Below are 25,761 nucleotides of genomic sequence, written 5' to 3'. Positions count from 1 at the left end.
TACGTCACAATGGTAATGTTATTTAAAGTGTTAACCCTGAAAAGGAAAAGGTAGAAGTAGATTTTAACTAACCTGTCATAATCAACGACTTTAACAACAAGGCTGACATCCTCAATGCTCTCAGCGGGTACGTCAAAGACCAAGGCTTCGTTATAGACTGGATTCAGAGTTGATTTCTTAACGGTTGATTTTTTCTTTTTAATACGTTTATCTTGGCACATCAGAGACACCTTTACGTATGGATCTATAAGTAGAACCACAAAAAAATATATATATTTTCAAATAACTCTACAAAAGCTAACCTTTGACCTTTTTGATAAATGCTTACCAGAAAAACCAGTGATGTCCATTGCTTTTAAGTTCCTAGCTTTAATAACGGTGACAGTAAGTCTACCAGCAGTTGGCAAGTAACATAACGACAGCATAAGCTCGCCTAAATCAACCTTATCCTGTTAAATAAAATAAATAAGATTGTATTTAAAACTAGGCTTAACACATATTTCAATTTATCAATCGTTAAGCCTTGGCTTGGGATTATTTTATTTTTATTATCACCTCCCTTAAGCCTTGGTTCTAGCCGCTAAAGAACTAGGCCTACACCACCCTTGAAAATTAATATTTGTCTAATATTAAGCCTTGCCTTCGCATTATTATCACTTCCCTTAAGCCTTGGCCCTTGAAAAAAAGGGGTGCTTTTAATTTTTAACGACATTGTAATAACGTGACATGTTTTGATAATGAAGAACCGCGCCCATGTTTTGGCGGGAAACAAATGCAAATTCGTGAGTCGAAATGACGTCAGAAAGCTTTCAAATTTGGACTCCAGCGAAGGGTGAGAAGTTATTAATATTAATATTAACGAAGGTCATAAATTCATCACAATGTTACAATTGCGTTGCTAAAAATAGTTTAATAATACCCAAAAATGAGCGTACAAGGAAAGACAACTTCCAGGGTGAAATTAACCAATGTATTTTCAATACGCGCCTGTAGAAATGTTTATCACGCTGAGCTTTAGTGCTCAGGGAGAAGCGAACTTATAGGGGCAGAATTTTTTTCCTATGCTTTTTTTAACTATAGGAGTAGATGTACAGGGCGTTATTTAAGTAAGAAAAATTGAAAGACAATGATTTCTAATTAATTTAATTAAACACTGTTTCCAATCAATGTTTAAAACTTTAACTTGAGATTGATTGATTGCTTGATTTCCCATAGAACTTACCATCCCTGGATGCTTCCCACTGCATGATTGTACTTCGGCAAACTATAATTACCCTTCCTTCTTATAAAACACCCTGTATATCTACACCCGCTATTGTTAGTGTTAGATAAACATTGGCAAAGATGATTGTTTGGTTAAGAATATCTTCGTGTCCTTGAGTGTCTACCAAACAGAGATAACTAACTAACCAACCAAGTCTTGGGCCAATAATATACATTTGCTTAGACACTATACAAACTTAAGTAGAATGGGGGTTTTGGCTACAGGTATTAGTAAAGTGTACTGACCCTTGGTACGTAAATAATGTCCATAATGTACTCCATATCGTGCTCGACGTCAGCCAGCTCATTGAGACCTTTGACCACCACTTGACCAATTAAATCGTGTCGGGAGAAACGGTCAAAGTCGTAGATGGAAAATTGCAAGGTTCTCGTTTTTAAGAGTTCGTGTGGAACGCCAAAAACAAAGACCTCGTTAAAAACCGGGTTCAGATTTTTGCGATGAACCTAAGAGAAAAAGAGAAAGTAAATAATTTTTAATTTAACAATTTTTAAGTCGTTATAACTCTTTTAATTTAAATGCTAATGGAAAATCCTATGGAGGTATTTTAGGCCTAATTATCATCTATCTAATGGTACCAATTACTTTGTCCTGCATTAATTAGGGCTTGAGTAATTAAGGTTTTAATGAAAAATCATTTTTGACTAAGGGTCAGTAAATAGACCAGCTTTGGGTCGTCATAACTCTTTTAATTTAAGTTTTAATAGAAATTCCTTTCAGCAATTAATAGTCCTAATTGTCCTCTATCCAATGATACCAATTACTTGGTCGTATATTAATTAGGGCCTGATTAATTAAACATTTAAACCAAAATCATAAAAACTATCATTTATACTATCAGAAAAAAGGCGCGAAATATTTCGACTTTATTTTTATTAAAAACTGTCCCTTTTTTTAAAAACTGTCACTTTCAAAATAAGGTAGACATATTTCACTGCGGGCTTTTGTCTTCTAAGCCTTAGTGTCAGGTAATAAGTCATTGAACCAAAATCTAAACCATACAAAAAGGTTTCAGGCACGTTACCCCGCTTCTGTTTTTTAAAAGCATAAGCTACTTTGACAGTTTTCTTGAGGACTCTTAACTTTGAAGTAGGTTTTTTATCGACTAAATAAGAGCTATACTCGCAGCTAAGCCTAAATTGACCCCTAGGCAGTGACACTCTTAAAACGGTGCGACTTTCTATAAGTTTTTGACAATTTTTCGATTGGAAAATTGGTTATTTTGAAGAGTATGAAAAACTTACTCTGGTTTGAAATTTCTTTTTTCGATCTGGCAGTAAATACAACTTGATGTACGGGTCTGAAGTTCCGGAAAAATCCTTAGCTGGAAGATCTCTGGCTTGCAAAACCTGTTAATTACATAATTTTTATAAATATGTAGTTTAAATAAACTAATTAATGTAATAACCAATTAAAGTTAATGAAATACTTACGCGAACAACTAGTCCTTCGACATCTTTGTCGTACTTAAGGGTGAAATGCAATTTGCCACAAATTGCACCGGAAAATTCTGCATCATCGAGTCCACCATCTACTTCCGATTGGCGAACTAGTTCCGGTTTGTACAATTCCGGTTTTATTTGACCGACATTAGTGGAAGACGATTCACGTTGAGGAAAATTACAAACTATTCAATGGATCAGAAGGAACCAAAATTCAAATTAGGCTTAGGTAAACCGAGGCTTAATGATGTGTAACAGATTAGGCCTTGGCATTTGAGTTAGGCTTAGTAAGACGAATGTTAAAGTTCAATAAATCTTAAAGTTATAAACTATTTAACAAAGAAGGGGACAATCTAATTAGGCTTAGGTAAACCAAGGTTTAATGATGATTAGGCTTAGATTAAAGTTCAAGATAATGAGGGGAAATTTAAAAAAACCAAGGCTTAGTGACGTTTAACAGCTCAGGCCTTGGCGTTCGATTTAGGCTTAGTTAGAGGAAGGTTAAAGTTCAATAAGGGTTAACTATGTAATATTAAGAGAAAAATTACCTTCAAAGGGTACATCGAGATCCAAACGATGTGACAACTGTCTTTGAAAAGTCTGATGACGCGTTGGTACCGTGGGCAAAGTAGTTTGCCGTGGTGGAGCCAATCGCTTGGTTTCGGGCCAAAAATTCTCTTTTTGAACCTCCTCTTTGATATCCGGTAAACTATGACTGATTTTCAACGAGGGAATGCTGCTTGTGGTACCGGGTGATCTTGGTGGAACTTGAACTAACTGAGTTGAACTTTCGGTCGGTTGCTTGACCGTCTGAAACCTTGAAACCAACCATCTATAGCTGAAATACGTCACAACTCCTATCACGACGACAGCGAGTAGCACCACACCGAAAACGAATTGGGGTACGCCCAGTTCGACCGAATTTCCTGTAAAATAAAAATAAAGAAAACATTCATGTTAAAATGAGTGTCATGAAAAAAATATTTTAAATTTCAAAATTCAAGTGTATGAGGTTGTGGTCAACAAAGACCTTAGATTAAACTGCGGTAACTTTGAGGCCTAATTAACGTTTTAATTAACCCTTAATGTCAATTAAGCAGACGACACTGCGCCACGCTCCCTTTTGGAAAGAGTCAAATAATTTTCCATTTTAAAATTTAATTATCATTAGTTTATGAAGTTCATTTTGAACTTGAGTTAAAAAAGCACAAGCAAAGTAATTAAAAAGCTTTTAAGACTTTAATTAAAGATAATTTTATAAGTACTGTACCTTCAAATAGGCCAGCCTTTTAAAACTAAATAAAGTTATATTTAAGGATTCAGGTCAGAAAAACATCGAAGTTTTTTTGTTTGCTTTTAAATTTATATTTTATTCCGATTCAAATAAATCAAAATAATTGACGTTTTTAGGGCTCCAATTTAGTATAATATCACCAAGAGAGTTTTATATTTATTTATTTATCTAAATTTTAGGGTAAGTTAGAGAAAAATAAGCTTAAAATAGATCAAAATCAATATTTGTTGAATAAAAGGTAGCTTCGTTTAATTTTAATTTAAATACCACTGTTTAAAATAGGTTAAAAATATGATGTATAATAATTTGGCTTAAAAATAAGTTTAATTTAAAACAAAACGAGTATATTTAAATATCGAACATAAACTCATATAAAAATAGACCAAAATGTATGCTAATATGACGTAAATATGTCTAATAATTTAACCTAAATACTAATTTTAATTTCATAAAATAATATATTTAAATTGTAAATATATATATATCTGTAAAATAAATCAAAATACTAAAACTAATTTTGCGTTAATCACTTAATCAATAGTCTATACTAAACCTGTAGGGCATTAATTACCTACAAACCAAGTCTCTCATGGTGTTAATTAATATTATTCCCATAACAGAGTGACGACATATTCAAACTTATTTCTAGATATTCTTATTACAACCTAAGCCTTTGCTTAACCCTAACCTGAAAAGAAGTTACAACTTAGATTATGTTGCTAGATTGGTAAAAGCAAATCTGCCTGTAAGGAAACCAAATGGAATGGGCCTGCCCGAACCATTGAGAAATAGACCGGAAACTGAAGATAGATATAGATGTAAGTACTTGCAGAACCAAGCCAAGTAGGCCTAACATCGCCTCGTAGGTTTCGGTTACCGGAGATACAAAAGAATACGTTTTCAGATGACGTAAACATATTTCTTACAAATCGAAAGCTAGCTACCGCCTGTACTCTAAAAGATGGTTGGATAACAATAAGAACATAAGTTCATAAGATATGTTCCTTCCATAAGTTTGTTTAATTAATGGTCATGACAAACTTAAAGGCTTGTAATGAATTTGAAGTGAGTGAGTGAGTGAGGTAGGTCATCGATTCAAGAGGAGGTAAAGCGATGGAGGCCTGGTGAGGCGCTGTATGTACAAGCTTCTGAGAGACTTACAGCAGCTCGAGATAACTAGTTCGAGAAGGAGAACGACGGAAGCGAGAATTCAATTGAAGTCCTAAGTACACTCGGTGGTGGTTAATTAATTTTGCAGCTAGGACCTATTCCATCTAGGCACTCCTATTTAGACTGCATTACTAAGCCCCCTTTGACAGCAGCGCCACCTCACTCACCAACCAGGTCTCCCTCGCTTTACCTCCTCGAATCTATTACCTACCTCACTTCAAAATTACAAGCCTTTCAGTTTCTCATGACCAGATATTAATTAAACAAACTTATGGAAGGAACATATCTTATGAACTTATGATATAACTACAGCATCGGTTGCTTTAAAAATTCAAAATCAAAGCATAATATTAACTAATTATTCAAGACCCTCTTATAAATCCAAAAATTCCAAAGACAAAAGTACATTATTTTCCATGAATATTATGGTGTTTCCCCAAAAGCTCTCGAAGACTATAGCCTCCAGACTATTTGGAAAAGATTTCAAATATTTTAGTCACGTTCTAGCTTTGGAATTTTCTGTGTGTTTATGCAAATTAGGTTTGAAAGGATTCCGTTAGGACAGTACGTGTATATTAAACTTCCAAAGGAAAGATTTCTCTTCAAAATTCTTTAGGTCATCAAAGGTTACTCAACTTTGTAGCATTTTTATGAAAAAAGGGGAAATCAGAATAACCAAACCGCAGGCTAGACGTTTTACATAAATCTCTGTGTATAAGTTCATAAGATAATAATGTTCATTCCATAAGTTTGTTTAATTAATATCTGGTCATGACAAACTGAAAGGCTTGTAATTTTGAAGTGAGTGAGTGAGTGAGTGAGCTGGTAGGTCATAAATTCGAGAGGAGGTAAAGTGGCGAGGAAGGCCTGGTGAGTGAGTGAGGTGGCGCTGCTGTCAAAGGGGGCTTAGTAATGCAGACTAAATAGGAGTGCCTAGATGGAATAGGTCCTAGCTGCAAAATTAATTAACAACCACCGAGTGTACTTAGGACTTCAATTCAATTCTCGCTTCCGTCGTTCTCCTTCTCGAACTAGTTATCTCGAGCTGCTCTAAGTCTCTCAGACTTAGCATTACGAATCGTATAGGTGCTAGTGCAAATCATACTTATGGATGGAACATATCTTATAAACTTATGTTCTTAGGTAAAAATAGCAAATTTGAATAAAAATGAGTGTAATTGTAATAGTGGGGTTTTATTTGTGTGCCTTCGTTGCTAAGCCTAAATAATTATAGTAGGTGTAATTAATCATAAGATATACTTCGCTAATAGCTTAATTTTACGTCAATTAACCGACTAATTATTCTTTTAATGAGTGATAACATGTTTTGCCTAATTATGTTTAACAAATTCGTATTAGGCCTAACAACAATTAGGGTTAGCGTTTTGGTTTTAAACTGTAAACTCTGCGACTGTTTAGGGTTAAGAATTCGGGCCTAAAATTAGGCTTAAGCGTCTATAATAATACAACGTCTTAATTCTTACTGTTTTAGAAACGTACTTCATTGATAACCACATACCACGTGATCTAACTAAAAAATATAGAGACCAAGGCCCTATTCTTAAAATTTTCTTGAAATATTAACCGAAACTACGTGGCAGATTTCCCAAGAGACATTGGATAAATCAAAAGAAAAAAAATAGAGAAATAGGCTTAGCAGTTTTACGTGCTCTGTATGCTCTTAATAATTCAAGCGCGCAAAGGGATTTAAACTAAAGAAAAGGTAATCCTAAAGACAGTCCCTTTTGACACTGCATTCGAACCCGGGAATAATGGTATCATTCTTATAAGAATGTGGACAACAATGGTTGACTGGATTAGATTTTCTCCTCGAACCAAGGCCCGTTTTTCATTCATACTTGGGGTCAATGCCGATTTCGTCGCGTTTTCCGCTACAAAGACTGAATGAACTGATTCGGGTGTCTCAAGTTTCAATGAAGCGAAGAAAAATGTTTGTTTTATAAGCTTCTGAGTTTTGAAAATGGGGTTCAAAGTGTGGAGGTAGATTTGCACAAAAAATATTGGATACAACTCAAGGCTTTGGTTCACAAATTTTTATGGATTTATCAAAACTTGAAAGACTCCAGTTTTCCTAGACTATTTGTGGGTCAAGAATCTGTAGACATCGAGTAACGTTCTTAGTACATAAATCCGTTTTTTGGTTCAAGCAATCTATGTTTGCTTAAAACACGTGTCTTATCCATAAATTTCACCTAATTTCGCCTCATTTTTTTTTGAAAACTAACTTTAAACAAGAGTACATAAGTTACCTATAATCTATGATGACTTTTATGTATGTTTTAGGCTCAAACGATAGGTTATTTTTATAACAAAATTAAGTAGAGGTTTGAAAAATAAAGTTCCTGATTTTCTCCTCTTTCAGCCCAGTGCAAAGATACCTTGTCAAATTCCGTAGAAATGACATTCAAAACTCCTGTTTATGTAGACCAGAAAGCGTGAGCAAAAAACAAACACCTGTGCCTTGTTTCGAGTACATATTATGAATTTAATCGTATAAGCGTATGAATGCGGAATAACAAAACCTCGTCCCAGTCTATCACTAAAGTCTACAATGTATAATATTTAAATCAAAGCTGTATGTACATATTCATGGGTGAATATGAATGAATTTGTAATAAAGCCGACGACAGATGTAGGTGAGGATTTAAAATTTTAAACGTTGTGGTTCTTCCATTGTCTTATTGTTTTGAATTTTCGTGGATGATTAATACATACATCAACTGTAGTCGCTCAACATTGGATAAAAGGTCATGTTTCGTTTACGAAATCATCACTAACTCTCCCGGAGAACTCGAAAGTCGGCCTCAAACTCCACGCTCTCCAACTTTGGTAAGAAAACTTTAATTTTTTAACTTTTTAAAAAGTGGGTTTTAAAACTTTGAAAATTTTCACTCGACAACGAACACTTCTGCGTAATTTGTTTTCCAAATATTACTCTTAAAACTATTTGAAATTGGAGAAGTTTTAGCAAAGTTAAGGGAACAACAAAGCGTCTCAGTTAAATTGATATTTCTTAATTTAATTTTAATTTGTCTTCCTGAACTGAAAAGAAAATTATGTCTCGAGGAATTTTGATTTGTTTCTTATTGGCTTCCTTCGTCGCAATTTCGACAGCCCAGTGTGGAGACGGTAAATTGTCTTTACAGAATTGGACACTTTTCAGTTGTCAAAGAAAAACTAATTTTTCTAATTCCTATTTTTCCTAAAGATTGTGTTAAGAGTAATGGTACAGGCATATGTTACTGTCGAACAATACGCTATTATACTGGATATGGAACTTGCCAGCCGGATTTAACTTGCAACTGTGCAACTGGTAATTCAATTACTACAAATTCTCTACTCTATTTATACATAATTCCCACTTAATCCGCACCCTTGGAAAGATATTACTCAATATAAGCAGGAATATATTTAATTTTAGAAGTAGGAATGGAGTCTAACGGTTAGTATTTACTTCAGTCCGACTCATAGACCATCCAGTATAGATATGCCCCTCCCTCCAACAAACACGTAACGAAAAGTTTAAATTATCTTATTGGCTGCTCACTTAAACCCTACGTTTTGATGACGTTGCTGATGGGGGACGGCGGCGAAAAATAGTGACGTAATTCCTTTTTACCTCTGTCGCTGTGACCCTCCCGCCTCTTCTTTCAACCCCCCCCCCCTCTGTCCCGTTAAAAGGGGGTCCGGGACTTTGACGCGTGCCCAGATTACTCTGTTCTCCATTCCTACTTCTAAAATTAAATCTATCCCTGGTTTTAGGCATAGATAATTTTCAAAGTAATGGTAATTTACCCTGACAGACGATACTGTGCCCCGCTCCCATTATTTGTTTAAAAGTGTTACCTTTATTTTACAGACTGCAGTAAAGTTAATTACGAAGGCCTCCATATGCGCCAGTCATATTATTCGTGTAAATGTCCCAGTGGAGAATACGGTGGTTGCAGCACCCGTAGTAGAAAATGCATTTGCGAACAAAGTACTAATTAAAATGTTCATGTGTAATATTTTCAAGAATAAAGATTAAGATTGTTATTCTCAATAATTACGTTCAATCAATCAATCTCTGTATGCTTAAAACACGTCTCTTATCCCTAAAGTTAGCTTAACTTCGCTATACCAATTGAAAACTACCCCTAAACAAGTGTACATACATTACCTAAAATTTAAGTTAACCTTTTGTGTTTTAGGCTTAAAGGTTAGGCCTAATATTATAGCAAAAAGAAATAGAGGTTTTAAAAACTAAAAGCTTGCAAAATTTCACATATGCATTTCGCAGTTTCCTCCCGATCGGGGCGCTGCAGTTTCATATGAGAAAAACTTTCCAACTTTTCCCTATTCGAGAAACAAACCCCCGCGTGTTGTTAAGAGTACATATCATGAATTTACTCGTATACGCGCATGAATGCAGAATAACAAAGCCTCGTCATAGTCTCTAACTAAAGACTACGCTATATTTCTATATAATATTTAAATCAAAGCTGTATGTACATATTCATGGGTGAATTTGAATGAATTTGTAATAAAGAAGACGACAGATGTAGATGAGGAATTCAAAATTTTAAACGTTCTCGTTTGTTTTTTCATATTGTCTTATTGTTTTGAATTTGCGTGGACGTTTAATACATTCATCAACTGTACAATTGCATCGTCAGCAAAACAGTGGATAAAAGGCCATGTTTCGTTTGCCAAATCATCACTAACCCTCCCGGAGAACTCGAAAGTCGGCTTCAAACTCTACTCAACTCAAGGATCCTAAACTTGCTGCATGGTAAGAAAACTTTAAACTTTTAACTCTAAGCTCTTCAACTTTGGTGAAAAAACTTTTAAATTTGCGAACTACATTTTAAACTACTAGAAAATCCTTTAAAATTTTCATTGCAAAACAAACTCTATTTTTTTATATAATAAATTGTTTTATAAAAATATTTGGGGATAACATTGGAGGTTTAAATATTTATTAGCGAAAATTTGAGAGGGAATTCTTTCAATTCTTACCGTAGTTGAATCTTGTTTAGATTTTTTAAACTAATGCCTCAAATATAATTATAATTAAAGGGAATATCACCTCCTGTCATTTAAATTGATCCTTCAATCATCTAATTTAATTTTAATCTTTCTTCCTAAACTAAAAAGAAAACCATGTCTCGAGGAATCATCATTTGTTTCTTATTGGCTTCTTGCGTCGCCATTTCCATGGCCCTGCATGGAGACAGTAAGTTGTCTCTCACACAAAATTTCACATGTTTAAGTTTTCACAGAAAAACAAAACAACTATGTTTATTTATTTATTTATTTACGATAATATAAAACACCACCGTTTTTCCTAAAGAATGTGAAGTTAAGGACAAGATTTGTCAATGTAAAGTGCGTTCTAGGATTTATGGAATTTGCGAGCCGGATTTAACTTGTAACTGCGAAAATGGTAATTCAATTATTACAAATTCTGTATTTAAAGATAATTCACACTTTGAAGCGAATCATCCAAATTTATTGTTAATAATATCTGGGTCTTCATAGCTTAAAGTAACAGGCGGCTAAATTATCACCCCTAGCATGCTGGCTAATCTTCTGGACACGAATTTTACCTTGCCAAAGGCAGGAACCAATCAGACCTAATGCACTAGGTCCCATTGATTCCTGCCTTTGGATTAACTAGCCTTTGCCAAACTTTAGAGATGGGCCGATACCGATACCATATCGGTATCGGTACCGATATTTGGCTTTAACCGATATATCGGTATCGGTTATAAATGAACCGATATTTCTACCCGATATTTTTTAAAGAAAATAAATACTTATGTTGAGAGTAGATGGCGCCATAAGACCTAAACTCTGAGGCAGTACAGTTTTTCATCTATTTTTGGATAACGTTACTAGTGTCCAAAAATGGGTTTGTCGTATATGATAAGCCAGTTTTATAGTTTCAAGTACCGAAATTGGATCGAGAATCATCTATAGAGATGGGCCGATACCGATGCCATATCGGTATCGGTTTGATATCGGTTTAATCGAAGGATCGGGTAAAATATCGGTATCGGTACGTATCGGTTTCCGAAGTATCGGATCATATCGGTATCGGTTTAAACTGGTATCGGCCCATCTCTACCAAACTTAGCCAACGTATAGCAGGAAAGGCGTCTTTCAGGGGCATCAACGGAGCCGCCCTTTGCTTTAATAAAAAGAGGTTTAGGAATAGATACTTTTCATAATTCAAGTGTATTGAGGATTTAATTAGTTTGTTTTAAGAAAAGTATATGGATATAAACAACAAAGAGGTTTTAAAATTATAATATGACTTCACAAACAACAAGGACTACTTTGGTTTAGTGGGACTGATAACTTTGAAGCCCTTATCTTAATTAAAGTCCTTGTTCTGAGAGAGCGGTAGCTCTCTTAGATAAGACTTATTTAAGGTGTTGCTCAATATAAGACCTTTATTTTACAGACTGCAGTAACATCCCGAATACCAAAGGCGTATACTCTTGTAAATGCCCTGATGGAAGAGACGGTGGGTGCACCAAAGATAAAAAATGCCGTTGTAGTCGACGTGGTTAAAGTGTTTATCTTGATGTGTAATATTTTCAAGAATAAAGATTAAGATTGTTAATCTCAATAATTACGTTCTTTCAATCTCTGCATGCTTAAAATATGTCTCTTATCCCTAAAGTTCGCCTCATATCTTTTGAAAACTACCCCTTAAACAAGACTACAGTACACATAAACACTCGCGTTTTAGGCTTAAATGTTAGGCCTAATATTATAGCAAAAAGAAAAAGGTTTAAAAAAATTAAAAGCTCGGGAAGTTTTACCTGTACTTATTTCGCAGTTTCCTCCCAATCGGGGCGCTGCAGTTTCATATGAGAAAAACTTTCCAACTTTCCCCTATTCCAGCACAGTGCAAAGACACCTTGTCAAATACCGTGGAAAGTACATTCGAAACCCCATTTAAGTAGACCAGAAAGCGCGCGCAAAAACAAACCACCGCGTTTTGTTTAGAGAACACATCATGAATTTACTAACCAATATAAGCACATGAATATAGAAAAATAAGCCTAGGCCTTGGTCCCTTACTAGAGCATTTTTAATTGCGTTTAATATGAAGATTCAAAAACAATGAAGTTGTACACGAATTCATGGGTGTCTAGACCTGGAGCACCTTCATAATAAAGTATATGACATATGCACAGGAGTTTTTAAAAAAATTTCAACGAATAACGTAGAGTTTAATCACGTGTTTTTAGTTTTTTTTTTTTTTGAATTTGCGTGCACGTTTAATATACTTCAATTATAATTGCCATGGAGCTACGTCGACTAAACTTTGGATAAAACGCAAGGTTTCGTTGCCAAATCATCATTCTCACTCTCCCAAAGAACTTGGAAGGACTTAAGCTTCAAACTCTCCTCTGCTTCAACTTTTAGGTAAGAAAACTTCTTGAATATTTTAAATTGTTTAAAAACGGGATTTTAAACTAGTAGAAATTTCTTTTGAAATTTTCATTACAAAACGAACTCTTTTGTTTTTCAATAAATTGTTTAATAAAATTATTTGGGAAAAACATTGGAGGTTTAAATTTCTAATAGAAGCTAAAAACCTAGTTATAATTTGAGAGGAAATTCAATCTACATTTTCTGATATTAAATATTCCGTAGTTCGAGGCTAGATTTTTAAAACTTTTGCCTTAAATATAATTATAATTAAAGGGAATAACACCGCGTGTCAGTTAAATTGATCTTTCAATTCTTTAATTTAATTTTAAACTTTTTTACTGAACTGAAAAGAAAACCAATGTCTCGAGGAATCCTTATTTGTTTCTTATTGGCTTCTTGCGTCGCCATTTCGATGGCCAAGCATAGAGATAGTAAGTTGTTAAACAGAATTTCTCAATTTTCATAGAAAAAGAAATCAAAAATCACTGTTTTATAATTATTTGTGATTTTTAAATCAAATCACCGTTTTTCCTTAAGAATGTAGTGATGTAAATCTGGAAAGAAAGTATTGTCCTTGCTATAAAATGAAAGTTGGACCTAATAGAGTCTGTCCTATAATGGGAACTTGCGACTCGAATAATTTATGTAACTGCGATAATGGTAATACAATTTTCATAATTAAACCAGTTAAGAACTTTTTTCAGTCAATATAACTCAATATATTTTATAGACTGCAGTTCCGTTAGTTAAGAAAAGATAAGCTATTCTTGTTGGTGTCCCGATGGAGCAAAAGGTGTATGCAATAAAGATGCAGGCATGTGCGACGGTTGTTAAAAAAAGTGATTAAAATATTTATCTTGATGTTTAATATTTTCAAGAATAAAGATCATGTTTGTTAAACTCAATAATTACGTTTAATCAATCTATGTTCCTTAAAACAAGTCTCTTATCCCTAAAGTTCGCTTTTGAAAACTATTCTTAAATAAGAGTACAGTATACATAACCATTTGCGTTTTAGGCTTAAAAGTTAGGCCTAATATTATAGAAAAAGGAAATAGAGGTTTGAAAAAAATCCACCTAAATTCATAACTAAGATTTCTCCCGATTGGAGCGCTGGGGTTTCCAACTTTCCCCTTTTCCAACCCAATGCAAAGACACCTTGTCAAAGACCGTAGAAAGTACATTCGAAACCCCGTTTAAGTAGACCAGAAAGCGCGCGCAAAAACAAACCCCCGCGTTTTGTTAAGAGTGCATATCATGAATTTACTCGTACAAGCTCATGAATGCAGAATAACAAGACCTAGTCCCAGTCTCTCACCACAAACTACGTTATATTTCTATATAATATTTAAATCAAAGCTGTATGTACATATTCATGGGTGAATTTGAATGAATTTGTAATAAAGAAGATGACAGTTGTGGACGAGGATTTCAAAAATTTAAACTTTCTCGTTTGCTTTTTCATATTGTCTTATTGTTTTGAATTTGCGTGGACGTTTAATGTACTCTTCAACTGTTATTGCTTCGTCAGCAAAACAGTGGATAAAAGACCATGTTTCGTTTGCCAAATCATCACTAACTCTCCCGGAGATCTCGAAAGTCAACTTCTAACTCAACGCTCTTCAATTTTGGTAAGAAAACTTTGAATTTTATAATTTTTTTTAAAAGCGGGTTTCTAAACTTTGAAATTTTTCACTCGACAACAAACATTTCTTCGTGATTTGTTTTCAAATATTACTCTTAAAATAATTTGCAATTGGGGACACTATTAGATACAATTTTATAGAAGTTTAAGCAAAGTTAAATTGATCTTTAAATTCTCTAATTAAATTCCTTCATCCTGAACTGAAAAGAAAACCATGTCTCGAGGAATCCTGGTTTGTTTCTTATTGGCTTGTTGCGTCGCCATTTCAATGGCCGAGCATGGAGATAGTAAGTTGTCTCTCACACAAATTTCACATTTTTCAGTTTTCACAGAAAAAAAGCAAATATTTTTAATAACTATATTGAAATCACCGCTTTTTTCCTAAAGAATGTGATCCGAGAGCTGCTTGTTACTGTCGTGATGGTGGCGGTGGACACGGTATTGATATATGGGGAAACTGCGAGCCGGATGGAACATGCAACTGCGCTAATGGTAATTCATATTGTAAATTCGGTATTTATAGATAATTTCCGCTACGAAGCCCCAAACGAGAGAGTCACCCAAATTTATCTGTTTCTCTTCCGCGACATATGCTATGATTCTTCAGAGGTTAATAAAACTAGTTTTAGGAACAGACCATTATTTGAAGACGGCTGTGTTTGAGCAGGTTGATTGTCTTAAGACGAAGTGAACATTTGTAAACAAAGACGTTTACAAATTAAACTATTTCTTAAAAACAAGGACTACTTAGGTACGCGCGGGACTGGTAACTTTGAAGCTACTATCTTAATTAACGTCTTTGCGTCCTCATCTGTCCTATCAATGTTATGTCTTAACCTTTCATTTTAAGCAGACGACACTGCGCCACGCCCCCTTTTTAGAAAAGGGTATTCAATATAAGACCTTGATATTACAGAGTGTACTGAAGAAAGAAGTAATCCCACGATGCCATATTCTTGTAAGTGTCCCGATGGAAGATACGGTGAATGCTACGGTGCTGGCATATGCTCTTGTGATTAACGTGGTTAAAATGTGTTTCTTGATGTATAATATTTTCAAGAATAAAGATTAAGATTGCTAATCTCAATAATTACGTTCTGCAAATCTCTGTATGCTTAAAAAAAGTTCGCTTAAATTCGCCTAACCAATTTAAAACTACCCCTTAAACAAGAGTACAGTACACATAAATATTTAGCGTTTTAGGCTTAAAAGTTAGGCCTAATATTATTGCAAAAAGAAAAATAAAAACTTAGAGGTTTGAAAAATTAAAACCTAGGAAAATTTCGCCTATACTTTTTATGCAGTTTCCTCCCGATTGCGGCGCTGGAGTTTCCTAGGAGAAAAACTTTCCAACTTTCCCCTTATTCCAGCACAGTGCAAGCATACCTTGTCAAATACCATAAAAAGTACATTCAACATCCCGACCAGAAAACGGTGCGCAAAAACAAACCCCCGCGTTTTGTTAAGAGTGCATAACATGAATTTACTCGTATAAGAGCATGAATGCAGAATAACAAAACCTCGTCCCATTCTCTCACTACAGACTACGCCATATTTCTATATAATATTTAAATCAAAGCTGTATTCATATTCATGGGTGAATTTGAATGAATTTGTAATAAAGAAGATGACAGTTGTAGACTAGGATTTCAAAAATTTAAACGTTCTTGTTTTTTCATATTGTCTTATTGTTTTGAATTTGCGTGGACGATTAATACATTCATCAACTGTAGTTGCTTCCTCAGCAAAACAGTGGATAAAAGACCATGTTTCGTTTTGCCAAATCATCACTAACTCTCTCGGAGAACTCGAAAGTCAACCTCAAATTCTACGCTCTTCAACTTTGGTAAGAAAACTTTGATTTTTCATATTTTTAAAAAGCGGGTTTTAAAACTTTGAAATTTTTCACTCGACAACAAACATTTCTTCGTGATTTGTTTTCCAAAATATTACTCTTAAAATTATTTGCAATTGGGGACAATATTAGATACAATTTAATAGAAGTTTAAGCAAAGTTAAATTGATCTTTAAATTCTCTAATTAAATTCCTTCATCCTGAACTGAAAAGAAACCATGTCTCGAGGAATCCTGGTTTGTTTCTTATTGGCTTGTTGCGTCGCCATTTCAATGGCCGAGCATGGAGATAGTAAGTTCCCTTATACAGAATTTCACACTTACAGTTTCCACAGAAAAAAAGGAAATATTTTTAATTCCGTTTTTTAAATCACATCTTTTTGTTAAAGAATGCGACAAGAAAGATGATGATTGTTACTGTCGTGATGGTGGATACGGTGGTGTAGTATTGGGACTTTGCGGACCCGATTTAACATGCAACTGCGCAGTTGGTAAGTCAATTACTGCAAATTCTGAATTTAAAGAAAATTCCCGCTTTGAAAACCAAAACGAGAGAGCGAATCACCCAAACTTATCTTTTATCAATGGTAACTTTGAAGCCCCTCCCTTAATTAACATCTTTGTTACGTAATATACTGTCTTAACCCTTAAATATCTCTGCAGATGACACTGAGCCACGCCAACTTTTTTTTTTTAAACTGTTAACTTTATTTTACAGATTGCAGTCAAACTGATAATAGTATTCCCTTGATGCCATATTCTTGTAAGTGTCCCAATGGAGGGTACAGTGAATGCAGAAGTTCTGGCAGTTGCCGTTGTTAATCGACATGGTTAGAATGGTTATCTTAATGTGTAATATTTTCAAGAATAAAGATTAAGATTGTTAATCTCAATAATTACGTTCAATCAATCAATCTCTGTATGCTTAAAACACGTCTCTTATTATAAATTCGCCTAACCAATTTAAAACTACCCCTTAAACAAGACTATAGTACACATAAACATTTCCGTTTTAGGCTTAAAAGTTAGGCCTAATATTATAGCAAAAAGGAATAAAGGTTTTAAAAATTAAAAGCTCGGAAAATTTCGCCTATACTTATTACGCAGTTTCCTCCCGATTGCGGCGCTGGAGTTTCAAATGAGAAAAACTTTTTTAACTTTCCCCTTTTCCTGCACAGTGCAAAGACACCTTGTCAAATACCATAGAAAGTACATTAGAAACCCACGTTTAAGTAGACCAGAAAGCGCACGAACATTCAAACCTCCGCGTTTTGTTTAGAGTACATATTATGAATTTACTCGTATAAGCGCATGAATGTAGAATAACAAAACCTCGTCCCAGTCTCTCACTAAAAACTACGCCATATGTCTATATAATATTTAAATCAAAGCTGTATGTACATATTCATGGGTGAATTTGAATGAATTTGTAATAAAGAATATGACAGATGTAGACGAGGATTTTAAAATTTTAAACGTTCTTGTATCGCCATATGGTCTTTTGTTTTGAATTTGCGTGCACGTTTAATATATTCATCAACTGTACAATTGCGTCGTCAGCAAAACATTGGATAAAAGACCATGTTTCGTTTGCCAATCATCACTAACTCTCCAGGAGAACTCGAAAGTCAACTTTTAACTCTACGCTCTTCAACTTTGGTAAGAAAACTTTGAATTTTTTAATTTTTTTAAAAGCGGGTTTTAAAACTTTGAAATTCTTAACTCGACAACGAACACTTCTTCGTAATTTGTTTTCCAAAATATTATTCTTAAAATTATTAGAAATGGAACCCTTTAATAGAAGTTTAACCAAAGCGTGTCAGTTAAATTGATATTTCTTAATTTAATTTTAAACTTCTTTCCTGAACTGAAAAGAAAACCATGTCTCGAGGAATCCTGATTTGCTTTTTATTGGCTTGTTGCGTCGTCATTTCGATGGCCGAGAGTGAAAGCGGTAAGTTCTCTTACAGAATTTCACACTTTCAGTTTTCACAGAAAAACAAAAAAGCTATTTTTTTTTTAATTTCCGATTTTAATATCACCTCTTTTTCCTTAAGAATGTGATGATGGACGTAAGAAGTGTATCTGTCGTATTAGTAACCATGTTGTTGTAAAGGGACTTTGTGAACCCGATTTAACATGCAACTGCGCAGTTGGTAAGTAAATTACTGCAAATTCTGAATTTAAATTTATTTCTCGCTTTGAAGCCGAATACGATAGAGTCACGCAAACTTATCTGTTACTCTACCGCGATTTTTTAGCCACATCGAATATATACGATGAGGCTATTAGTTTGTCCCGCGAGCCTGTGGTGGGTGTGGGCGTGGTGGTAGTGGTGGTGGTGGTGGTGGTGGTTTTTCGCGATTTGGAATGTGGTCAGAGTTACCCAAAGAAATGGTTATGTCAGAACTAACCGAAGAAATGGTTATTTTATGCCTTTGGCAGTATAAAATTTTTCGTTCGTCATTGAAGGGAGGGAGAGTGAATTATGGTGAGGTGATATTTTTTGTTCGTGTATTTTAAAAGGATGGGGATTATAATAGTATGTTTAAGCATTGCATTTAATTGTACAGGTAAGGTTAAGCTTTGTGAATTGTGGTTTACGTTTCCTCGATATATTTAAAGCTAGAGAGAGAGGATTTTAGTATTGCCTTAATTTAAATGGAAGGTTTAATACTCCCTTTAAAATTCCTGTCCCCCTTGGACAATAAGGGTTTCACGCCTTCAATCATCCCGCTCCCCGATTTCAAAATTCAAAGAAATCGAGGGGAATTTTTAAGAAGCAAAAGCAAGTAAATACCGACGTTATATTTAGAATGGTGTCTATTATTAAAATTTACGTGTATTTCTCCTCAAATCGAGAAGAATTTTAAAAGAAAGTACTAGCTTGTGGCCCCGGATAACATAAGTAAATTTATTGAAGTAAAGATTAGGGGGTTATAGTTTTCTGTTAGGGCATCGAGGAGCTATTCACTCTGATTATCTGTACTTCTTTTAATGGGTATTTCGTTTTACCACTGTTAAAGGATGCGCATCCTCACTGAAGTAAAAAAATCAGTAATAATTTTAAAACAGTAGCGCATCGAGGGGCTGTTCACTCAAATTTCCCGTACTCCTGTTAAGTATGGTACGATGTGGCTGCTATTACGAGCCCTTGGGTCGTCCTTGTTTATGATACTTGCCTAGTTTTAGGAACAGACCATTTTTAAAAGGCGCGTGCATGTAGAGTCTGGTAGGTGTTTGAGCACCTTCTTTGTCTTAAGACGACGTGACCATTGATAGGACAGTAAATGGACAACAAAGACTTTTTAGACAAATTAAGATAGAACTTCAGACAGAACAAGGACTACTTTGGTTTAACGGGACTGGTAACTTTGAAGCCATTATCTTAATTAACTTCTTCATGGTCAACATATCGTTCTATCAATGTTAACACCGTCTTAACCCTTAATGACACAGAGCCACGCACCCACGCCCCCCTTTTTAAAAAAAGGGTTATTCAATATAAGAACTAAATATTACAGATTGCACTAAAAATAAGAATCAGCCCATGTCGCCATTTTCTTGTAAGTGTACCGATGGAGGATACGGTAAATGCTTGGGTGACCATTGCCTTTGTTAATCAACATGGTTAAAATGTTTATCTTTATGTATAATATTTTCAAGAATAAAGATTAAGATTGTTAATCTCAATAATTATGTTAATCTCTGTATGCTTAAAAACACGTCTCTTGTTAATAAATTTGGCTTAAATTCGCCTCAACTTTTGAAAACTACCCCTTAAACAAGACTACAGTAAACATAAATATTTTGCGTTTTAGGCTTAAAAGTTAGACCTAATATTATAGCAAAAAAAAATAAAATAAAATAAAAACTTAAGAGGTTCTAAAAATTAAAAGCTCGGAAAATTTCGCCTATACTTATTACGCAGTTTCCTCCCGATTGCGGCGCTGGAGTTTCATGAGAACTTTCCAACTTCCCCCTATTCCAGCACAGTGCAAAGACATCTTGTCAAATACCATAGAAAGTACATTCGAAACCCTCGTTTAAGTAGACCAGAAAGCGCACGCACATTCAAACCACCGCGTTTTGTTTAGAGTACATATTATGAATTTACTCGTATAAGCGCATGAATGTAGAATAACAAAACCTCGTCCCAGTCTCTCACTAAAGACTACTCCATATGTCTATATAATATTTAAATCAAAGCTGTATGTACATATTCATGGCTGAATTTGAATGAATTCGTAATAAAGAATATGTTAGAGGTAGGTCTAGATGACATTTTAAAATTTTAAACGTTCTCGTATTGCCATATGGTTTTTGTTTTGCATTTGCGTAGACAATTAATTTTCATCAACTGTAGTTGCGTCGTCAGCAAGACAGTAAATAAAAGACCATGTTTCGTTTGGCAAATCATCACTAACTCTCCCGGAGAACTCGAAAATCCACCTTCAAACTCTACGCTCTTCAAGTTTGGTAAGAAAACTTTGAATTTCCATTTCCATTTTTTAAAAAGCGGGTTTAAAACTTTGATATTCTTTAACTCGACAACGAACACTTCTTCGTAATTTGTTTTCCAAAAATTATTCTTAAAATTATTTGCAATTGAACCCATTAATAGAAGTTTAAGCAAAGCGTGTCAGTTAAATTAGTCTGTCTTTCCTTTATCAAATTTTAAACTTTTTTCCCGAACTGAAAAGAAAACAATGTCTCGAGGAATCCTGATTTGTTTCTTAATGGCTTCTTTCGTCGCCATTTCGATAAGTAGTAAGTTCTCTTACAGAATTTCACACTTTCAGTTTTCACAGAAAAACAAAACAACTATTTTATTTAAAATTAAAATCACCGCTTTTTCCTTAAGAATGTCAGAAGGGACATGGGGATTGCTATTGTCGTGCTGGTGCAAACGGTGGTATTGTAGTGGGACTTTGTGAACCCGATTTTACATGCAACTGCGCAGTTGGTAAGTAAATTACTGCAAATTCTGTATTTAAAGATAGTTCCCGTTTCGAAGCTCAAAACGAGAGAGAATCACGTATAGTTTTCGTGTTACTCATGATAATATTCTACCACGATATTTTTGATACTCTCTGGGTCTACAAGTTAAAAGACGGTGTGAACATTGATAGGACGGTATATGGACAACAAAAACTTTTACAAACAAGGACTACTTTGGTTTAGTGGGACTGGTAACTTTGAAGTCAATATCTTAATTAACTTCTTTGTTATTTAAAATCCCGTCCTATCAATGTTAACACTATGTCTTAACCCTTAAATACTGACCAGACGATGTAGTGCCACGCCCCCTTTATTTGTTGAAAAGTGTTAACTTTATTTTACAGACTGCGAAAATACTAATAATACGAATCCCAAAAGGCAATATTCTTGTAAATGTCCCAATGGAAAACTCGGTAGTTGCCTCAGTTCTGGCAAATGCCATTGTCGTTAAAAGTGTTTATCTTGATGTGTAATATTTTCAAGAATAAAGATTAAGATTGTTAATCTCAATAATTGCGTTCAATCAAACAATCTCTGTATGCTTAAAACACGTCTCTTATTATAAATTCGCCTAACCAATTTAGAACTACCCCTTAAACAAGACTATAGTACACATAAATATTTTGCATTTTAGGCTTAAAAGTTAGGCTTAGTATTATAGCAAAAATAAATAAATAAATAAAAACTTAGAGGTTTGAAAAATTAAAACCTTGGAAAATTTCGCCTATACTTATTATGCAGTTTCCTCCCGATTGCGGCGCTGGAGTTTCCTAGGAGAAAAACTTCCTGACTTTCCCCTATTCCAGCACAGTGTAAAGACACCTTGTCAAATACCGTAGAAAGTGCATTCGAAACCCCCGTTTAAGTAGACCAGAAAGCGCACGCAAAAACAATCCCCCGCGTTTTGTTAAGAGTAGAGTACATATTATGAATTTACTCGTAAAAGCGCATGAATGTAGAATAACAAAAGCTCGTCCCACTCTCTCACTACAGACACAGGCTATATTTCTATATAATATTTAAATCAAAGCTGTATGTACATATTCATGGGTGAATTTGAATGAATTCGTAATAAAAAACAAGAAGATGTAGGTCTAGATGAGAATTTAAAATTTTAAACGTTCTCTTTTGTCCATATGGTTTTTTGTTTTGAATTTGCGTGCACATTAAATATATTCATCAAGGATAATTGCGTCGTCAACAAAACAGTGGATAAAAGGCCATGTTTAGTTTGCCAAATCATCACTAACTCTCCCGGAGATCTCGAAAATCCACCTTCAAACTCTACGCTCTTCAACTTCGGTAAGAAAACTTTGATTTTTAACTTTTTTAAAAAAGCGGGGTTCTAAACTTTGTAATTTGTTTTCAAAATATTATTCTTAAAATTATTTGCAATTGGGCCCATTAATAAAAGATTAAACCAGAGTTAACTGAACAAAAAAGCGTATCAGTTAAATTAATCTTTCTTAATTTAAATTTAAATTTTCTTCCTGAATTTTATAGAACATGTCTAGAGGAATCCTGATTTGTTTCTTATTGGCTTGTTGCGTCGTCATTTCGACGGCCAAGCCTGGAGACGGTACGTTGCAGATCTCTTACAGAATTTCACACTTTTTAGTTTTTACAGAAAAAAGCTAATTTTAAAATTACAGTTTACCTTAATGAATGTAAAATGGAACAAAACCTTTGTTTTTGCCATGGTGAACACTACTGGAACACACTGGGAACTTGCAAGCCAGACTACACTTGCAATTGCGAAAATGGTAATTCAATTATTACAAATTCTGTATTTTAAAGATAGTTCCCGCTTCGAAGCCCAAAACGAGACAGTCCCCCAAACTTATCTGTTTTTCGTGTTACCAGGAGTTCATAATAACCCCCCTTCGGGGGGGAAGTATGAAACTGGCCATAGAGCTAATGGTAAAAATCGCGAACAACAAGATTCTGTCGTTGCGCATAGAAAGGATTAGCCAGTTTATGGACATACAACCTTACAGTATATCGTAGTGGTATCTATGCTCCTTGGTTTTCGTTCCAAAACTTTCGTTGGCTGGGATCTCCGTCGAAAAGAAAAATGCCGATATGGTGGTCGTAGAAACACGTTGCAATTCTTATATTAAAGATACTGCGAATAAATTTGTCCAAACCGTTTTAATTTAACCACGGAATTCTCACTCACACATATCACAACAAAACATTATTGACGAACGTTTAAATGTTTTGTAGAAAACTAGAAACCCCGACTAAAAGCCAACTTCTTAGCCAAGGCTTAATTTACACCGATCCGACAGAAGCAGACGTGAGCCATTTTCGCTCCCAAAATCACAAGATAAAAATAGTGCTAAACCGGAAGTGTGTAAGTTAATGCGCGTGGGCGCTAACAAATGTGGTAACTATTTCTTTGGGAGTTAAGCGGTGTATGAATCCGCTGAGCTTTACGGCGAAACTTTGTTGTTACGGGTTTTTTAACCAGTTTCGTACTTCGGGTTATTATGAACTCCTGGTGTTACTTATGATACTCAACCGCTTAGTAAAACAATTTAGGAATAGATAATTTTAAAGACGGGTGGTGTGTTTGAACACCTCGTTTGCCTTAAGACGGCGTTAACAACTTAACATTGATAGGACGGTATATGGACAACAAATTAAGATAGGACTTCACAAACAACAAGGACTACTTTGGTACTGGCAGGACTGGTAACTTCGAAGCCCCTTATCTAATTAATTAGCATCTTTGTTGTTCTCAAACCGTCCTATCAGTGTTCCGTCATTAACCCAATATACGAAGCAGACGACACTGCGGCCACACAAGCCCTTACAACCCTCCCCCCTCCTCTTTTGGAAAAGGGTTGCTCAATAGAGAACTTTTTCATTACAGATTGCAGTCAAGTCTACAAAAATCCCCCCAGACAAGTCGACAGAAATTTCTCGATGCCAATTTCTTGCAAATGTCTCGACGGAGAATACAGTGAATGCAACATTGCTAATGGCAGTTGCTTTTGTGAATAAAATGTTTATCTTGATGTGAAATATTTTCAAGAATAAAGATTAAGATTGTTAATCTCAATAATTACGTTCTGCAAATCTCTATATGCTTAAAACACGTCTCTTATCCCTATAAAGTTCGCTTAACTTCGCCTCATCTTTTGAAAATCACCCTTAAAAAAAGAGTTAACTATGGTAACTCTTGCGTTTTAGGCTTGAAAGTTAGACCTAATATTATAGCAAAAAAAAATAGGGGTTTGAAAAAATTAAAACCTTGCAAAATTTCACATATGCATTACGCAGTTTCCTCCCAATTGGGGCGCTGCGGTTTCAAATGAGAAAAACTTGCAACTTTCCCCTCTTCCAACACAGTGCAAAGACACCTTGTCAAATATCGTTGAAAGTACATTCGAAACCCCCGTTTAAGTAGACCAGAAAACGTACGCACATTCAAACCACCGCGTTTTGTTAAGAGTGTATATCATGAATTTCTTCATTTTAAGGCATGAATGTAGAATAACAAAACCTCGTCCCACTCTCTCACTACAGACACACGCTATATTTCTATATAATATTTAAATCAAAGCTGTATACATATTCATGGGTGAATTTGAATGAATTTGTAATAAAGAAGATGACAGTTGTAGACGAGGATTTCAAAAATTTAAACGTTCTGATTCTTTCATATTGTCTTATTGTTTTGAATTTGCGTGCACATTTAATATATTCATCAAGTATAATTGCTTCGTCAGCAAAGCACTGGATAAAAGGACATATTTCGTTTGCCAAATCATCACTAACTCTCCAGGAGAACTCGAAAGTCAGCTTCCAACTCTACGCTCTTCAACTTTGGTAAGAAAACTTTGAATTTTTAATTTTTAAAAGCGGGTTTTAAAACTTTGCGAGAACGAAAAACTTTTTCGTAATTTGTTTTCAAAATATTATTCTTAAAATTATTTGAAATTGGACCCTTTAATATAAGTTTAAACCAAAGTTAAAGGAACAACAAAGCGTGTCAATTAAAATAAGCTTTCTTAATTTAATTTAAAATTTTCTTTCGGAATTTTATAGAACATGTCTCCAAGAATCCTGATTTGTTTCTTATTGGCTTGTTGGGTCGTCATTTCGATGGCCGAGCCTGCAGACCGTAAGTTGCAGATCTCTTACGGAATTTCACACTTCTTAGTTTTCACAGAAAAAAAAAAATTAATTTATGATTTTAAAATGATAGCTCGTTACAATGACTGTGACTCGAAATATAAGACTTGTGCCTGCCGTAGTGACCGTGGAAGGCTTACAATTGGAAAATGCGAGCCGGATAAAACATGCAACTGCGATGTTGGTAAGTCAATTACTATAAATTCTGTATTTATAGACAATTCCCACTTTGAAACCCAAAACGAGAGAGAATCACTTATACTTATCTGTTTTTCGTGTTACTTATGATAATATTCTACCGCGATAATGTTGATACTCTCTGGGTCTTCATTACTTAATTTAATTAATGGTAATAGACCATTTTAAAAAGTGAATTATTTGGTTTGTGGTCTTCAGACGGAACCTTGAAAGACTTTTTAGACAAATTAAGGTATAACTTCACAAACAACAAGGACTACTTTGGTTTAGTGGGACTGGT

The 25,761-nt window shown here is 34.6% G+C and overlaps 2 protein-coding genes and 2 long non-coding RNA genes across 4 annotated transcripts in view; 3 read left to right on the top strand and 1 right to left on the bottom strand.

Moving 5' to 3' along the window:
- Positions 1-25,761, bottom strand: part of LOC149615708 (synaptotagmin-10-like) — a 71,762-nt gene that overhangs the window by 2,863 nt on the left and 43,138 nt on the right. The window contains exons 2-7 of the mRNA XM_089856595.1: positions 3,273-3,650; positions 2,716-2,909; positions 2,527-2,631; positions 1,510-1,728; positions 329-449; positions 73-244 (exon numbers count right to left, since the gene is read on the bottom strand). Of these exons, the coding sequence (XP_089712721.1) occupies positions 73-244; positions 329-449; positions 1,510-1,728; positions 2,527-2,631; positions 2,716-2,909; positions 3,273-3,650 (1,189 nt within the window). The remainder of the gene's footprint in view (positions 1-72; positions 245-328; positions 450-1,509; positions 1,729-2,526; positions 2,632-2,715; positions 2,910-3,272; positions 3,651-25,761) is intronic.
- Positions 7,910-9,199, top strand: LOC149615714 (uncharacterized). Its single transcript, XM_089857069.1, has 4 exons — positions 7,910-8,038; positions 8,260-8,338; positions 8,418-8,522; positions 9,069-9,199. Exons 1-4 carry the CDS (start codon positions 7,910-7,912, stop codon positions 9,197-9,199), a joined length of 444 nt encoding a protein of 147 aa, XP_089713195.1.
- On the top strand, positions 14,500-15,375 carry LOC149615713 (uncharacterized). The gene is made up of 3 exons (XR_016376009.1): positions 14,500-14,572; positions 14,673-14,777; positions 15,202-15,375. It is a non-coding gene; the product is annotated as an uncharacterized LOC149615713 (long non-coding RNA).
- On the top strand, positions 17,792-19,927 carry LOC149615712 (uncharacterized). Its single transcript, XR_016375753.1, has 3 exons — positions 17,792-18,093; positions 18,197-18,295; positions 19,664-19,927. It is a non-coding gene; the product is annotated as an uncharacterized LOC149615712 (long non-coding RNA).

The sequence above is a fragment of the Phalangium opilio genome, unplaced genomic scaffold, assembly GCF_054372755.1.
Source record: "Phalangium opilio isolate 3A_F unplaced genomic scaffold, DU_Popi_V2 ptg000217l_1, whole genome shotgun sequence".
NCBI lineage: Eukaryota > Metazoa > Arthropoda > Arachnida > Opiliones > Phalangiidae > Phalangium > Phalangium opilio.
This window is presented reverse-complemented; position numbering and strand designations above follow the sequence as displayed.

Coding starts and splice junctions, on each gene's coding strand:
- LOC149615714 (XM_089857069.1), top strand. CDS start 7,910: ATGATTAATACATACATCAACTGTAGTCGCTCAACATTGGATAAAAGG. Junction 8,339..8,417: donor GACAGCCCAGTGTGGAGACG/GTAAATTGTCTT, acceptor TTTTTCCTAAAG/ATTGTGTTAAGAGTAATGGT. Junction 8,523..9,068: donor AACTTGCAACTGTGCAACTG/GTAATTCAATTA, acceptor TTTATTTTACAG/ACTGCAGTAAAGTTAATTAC.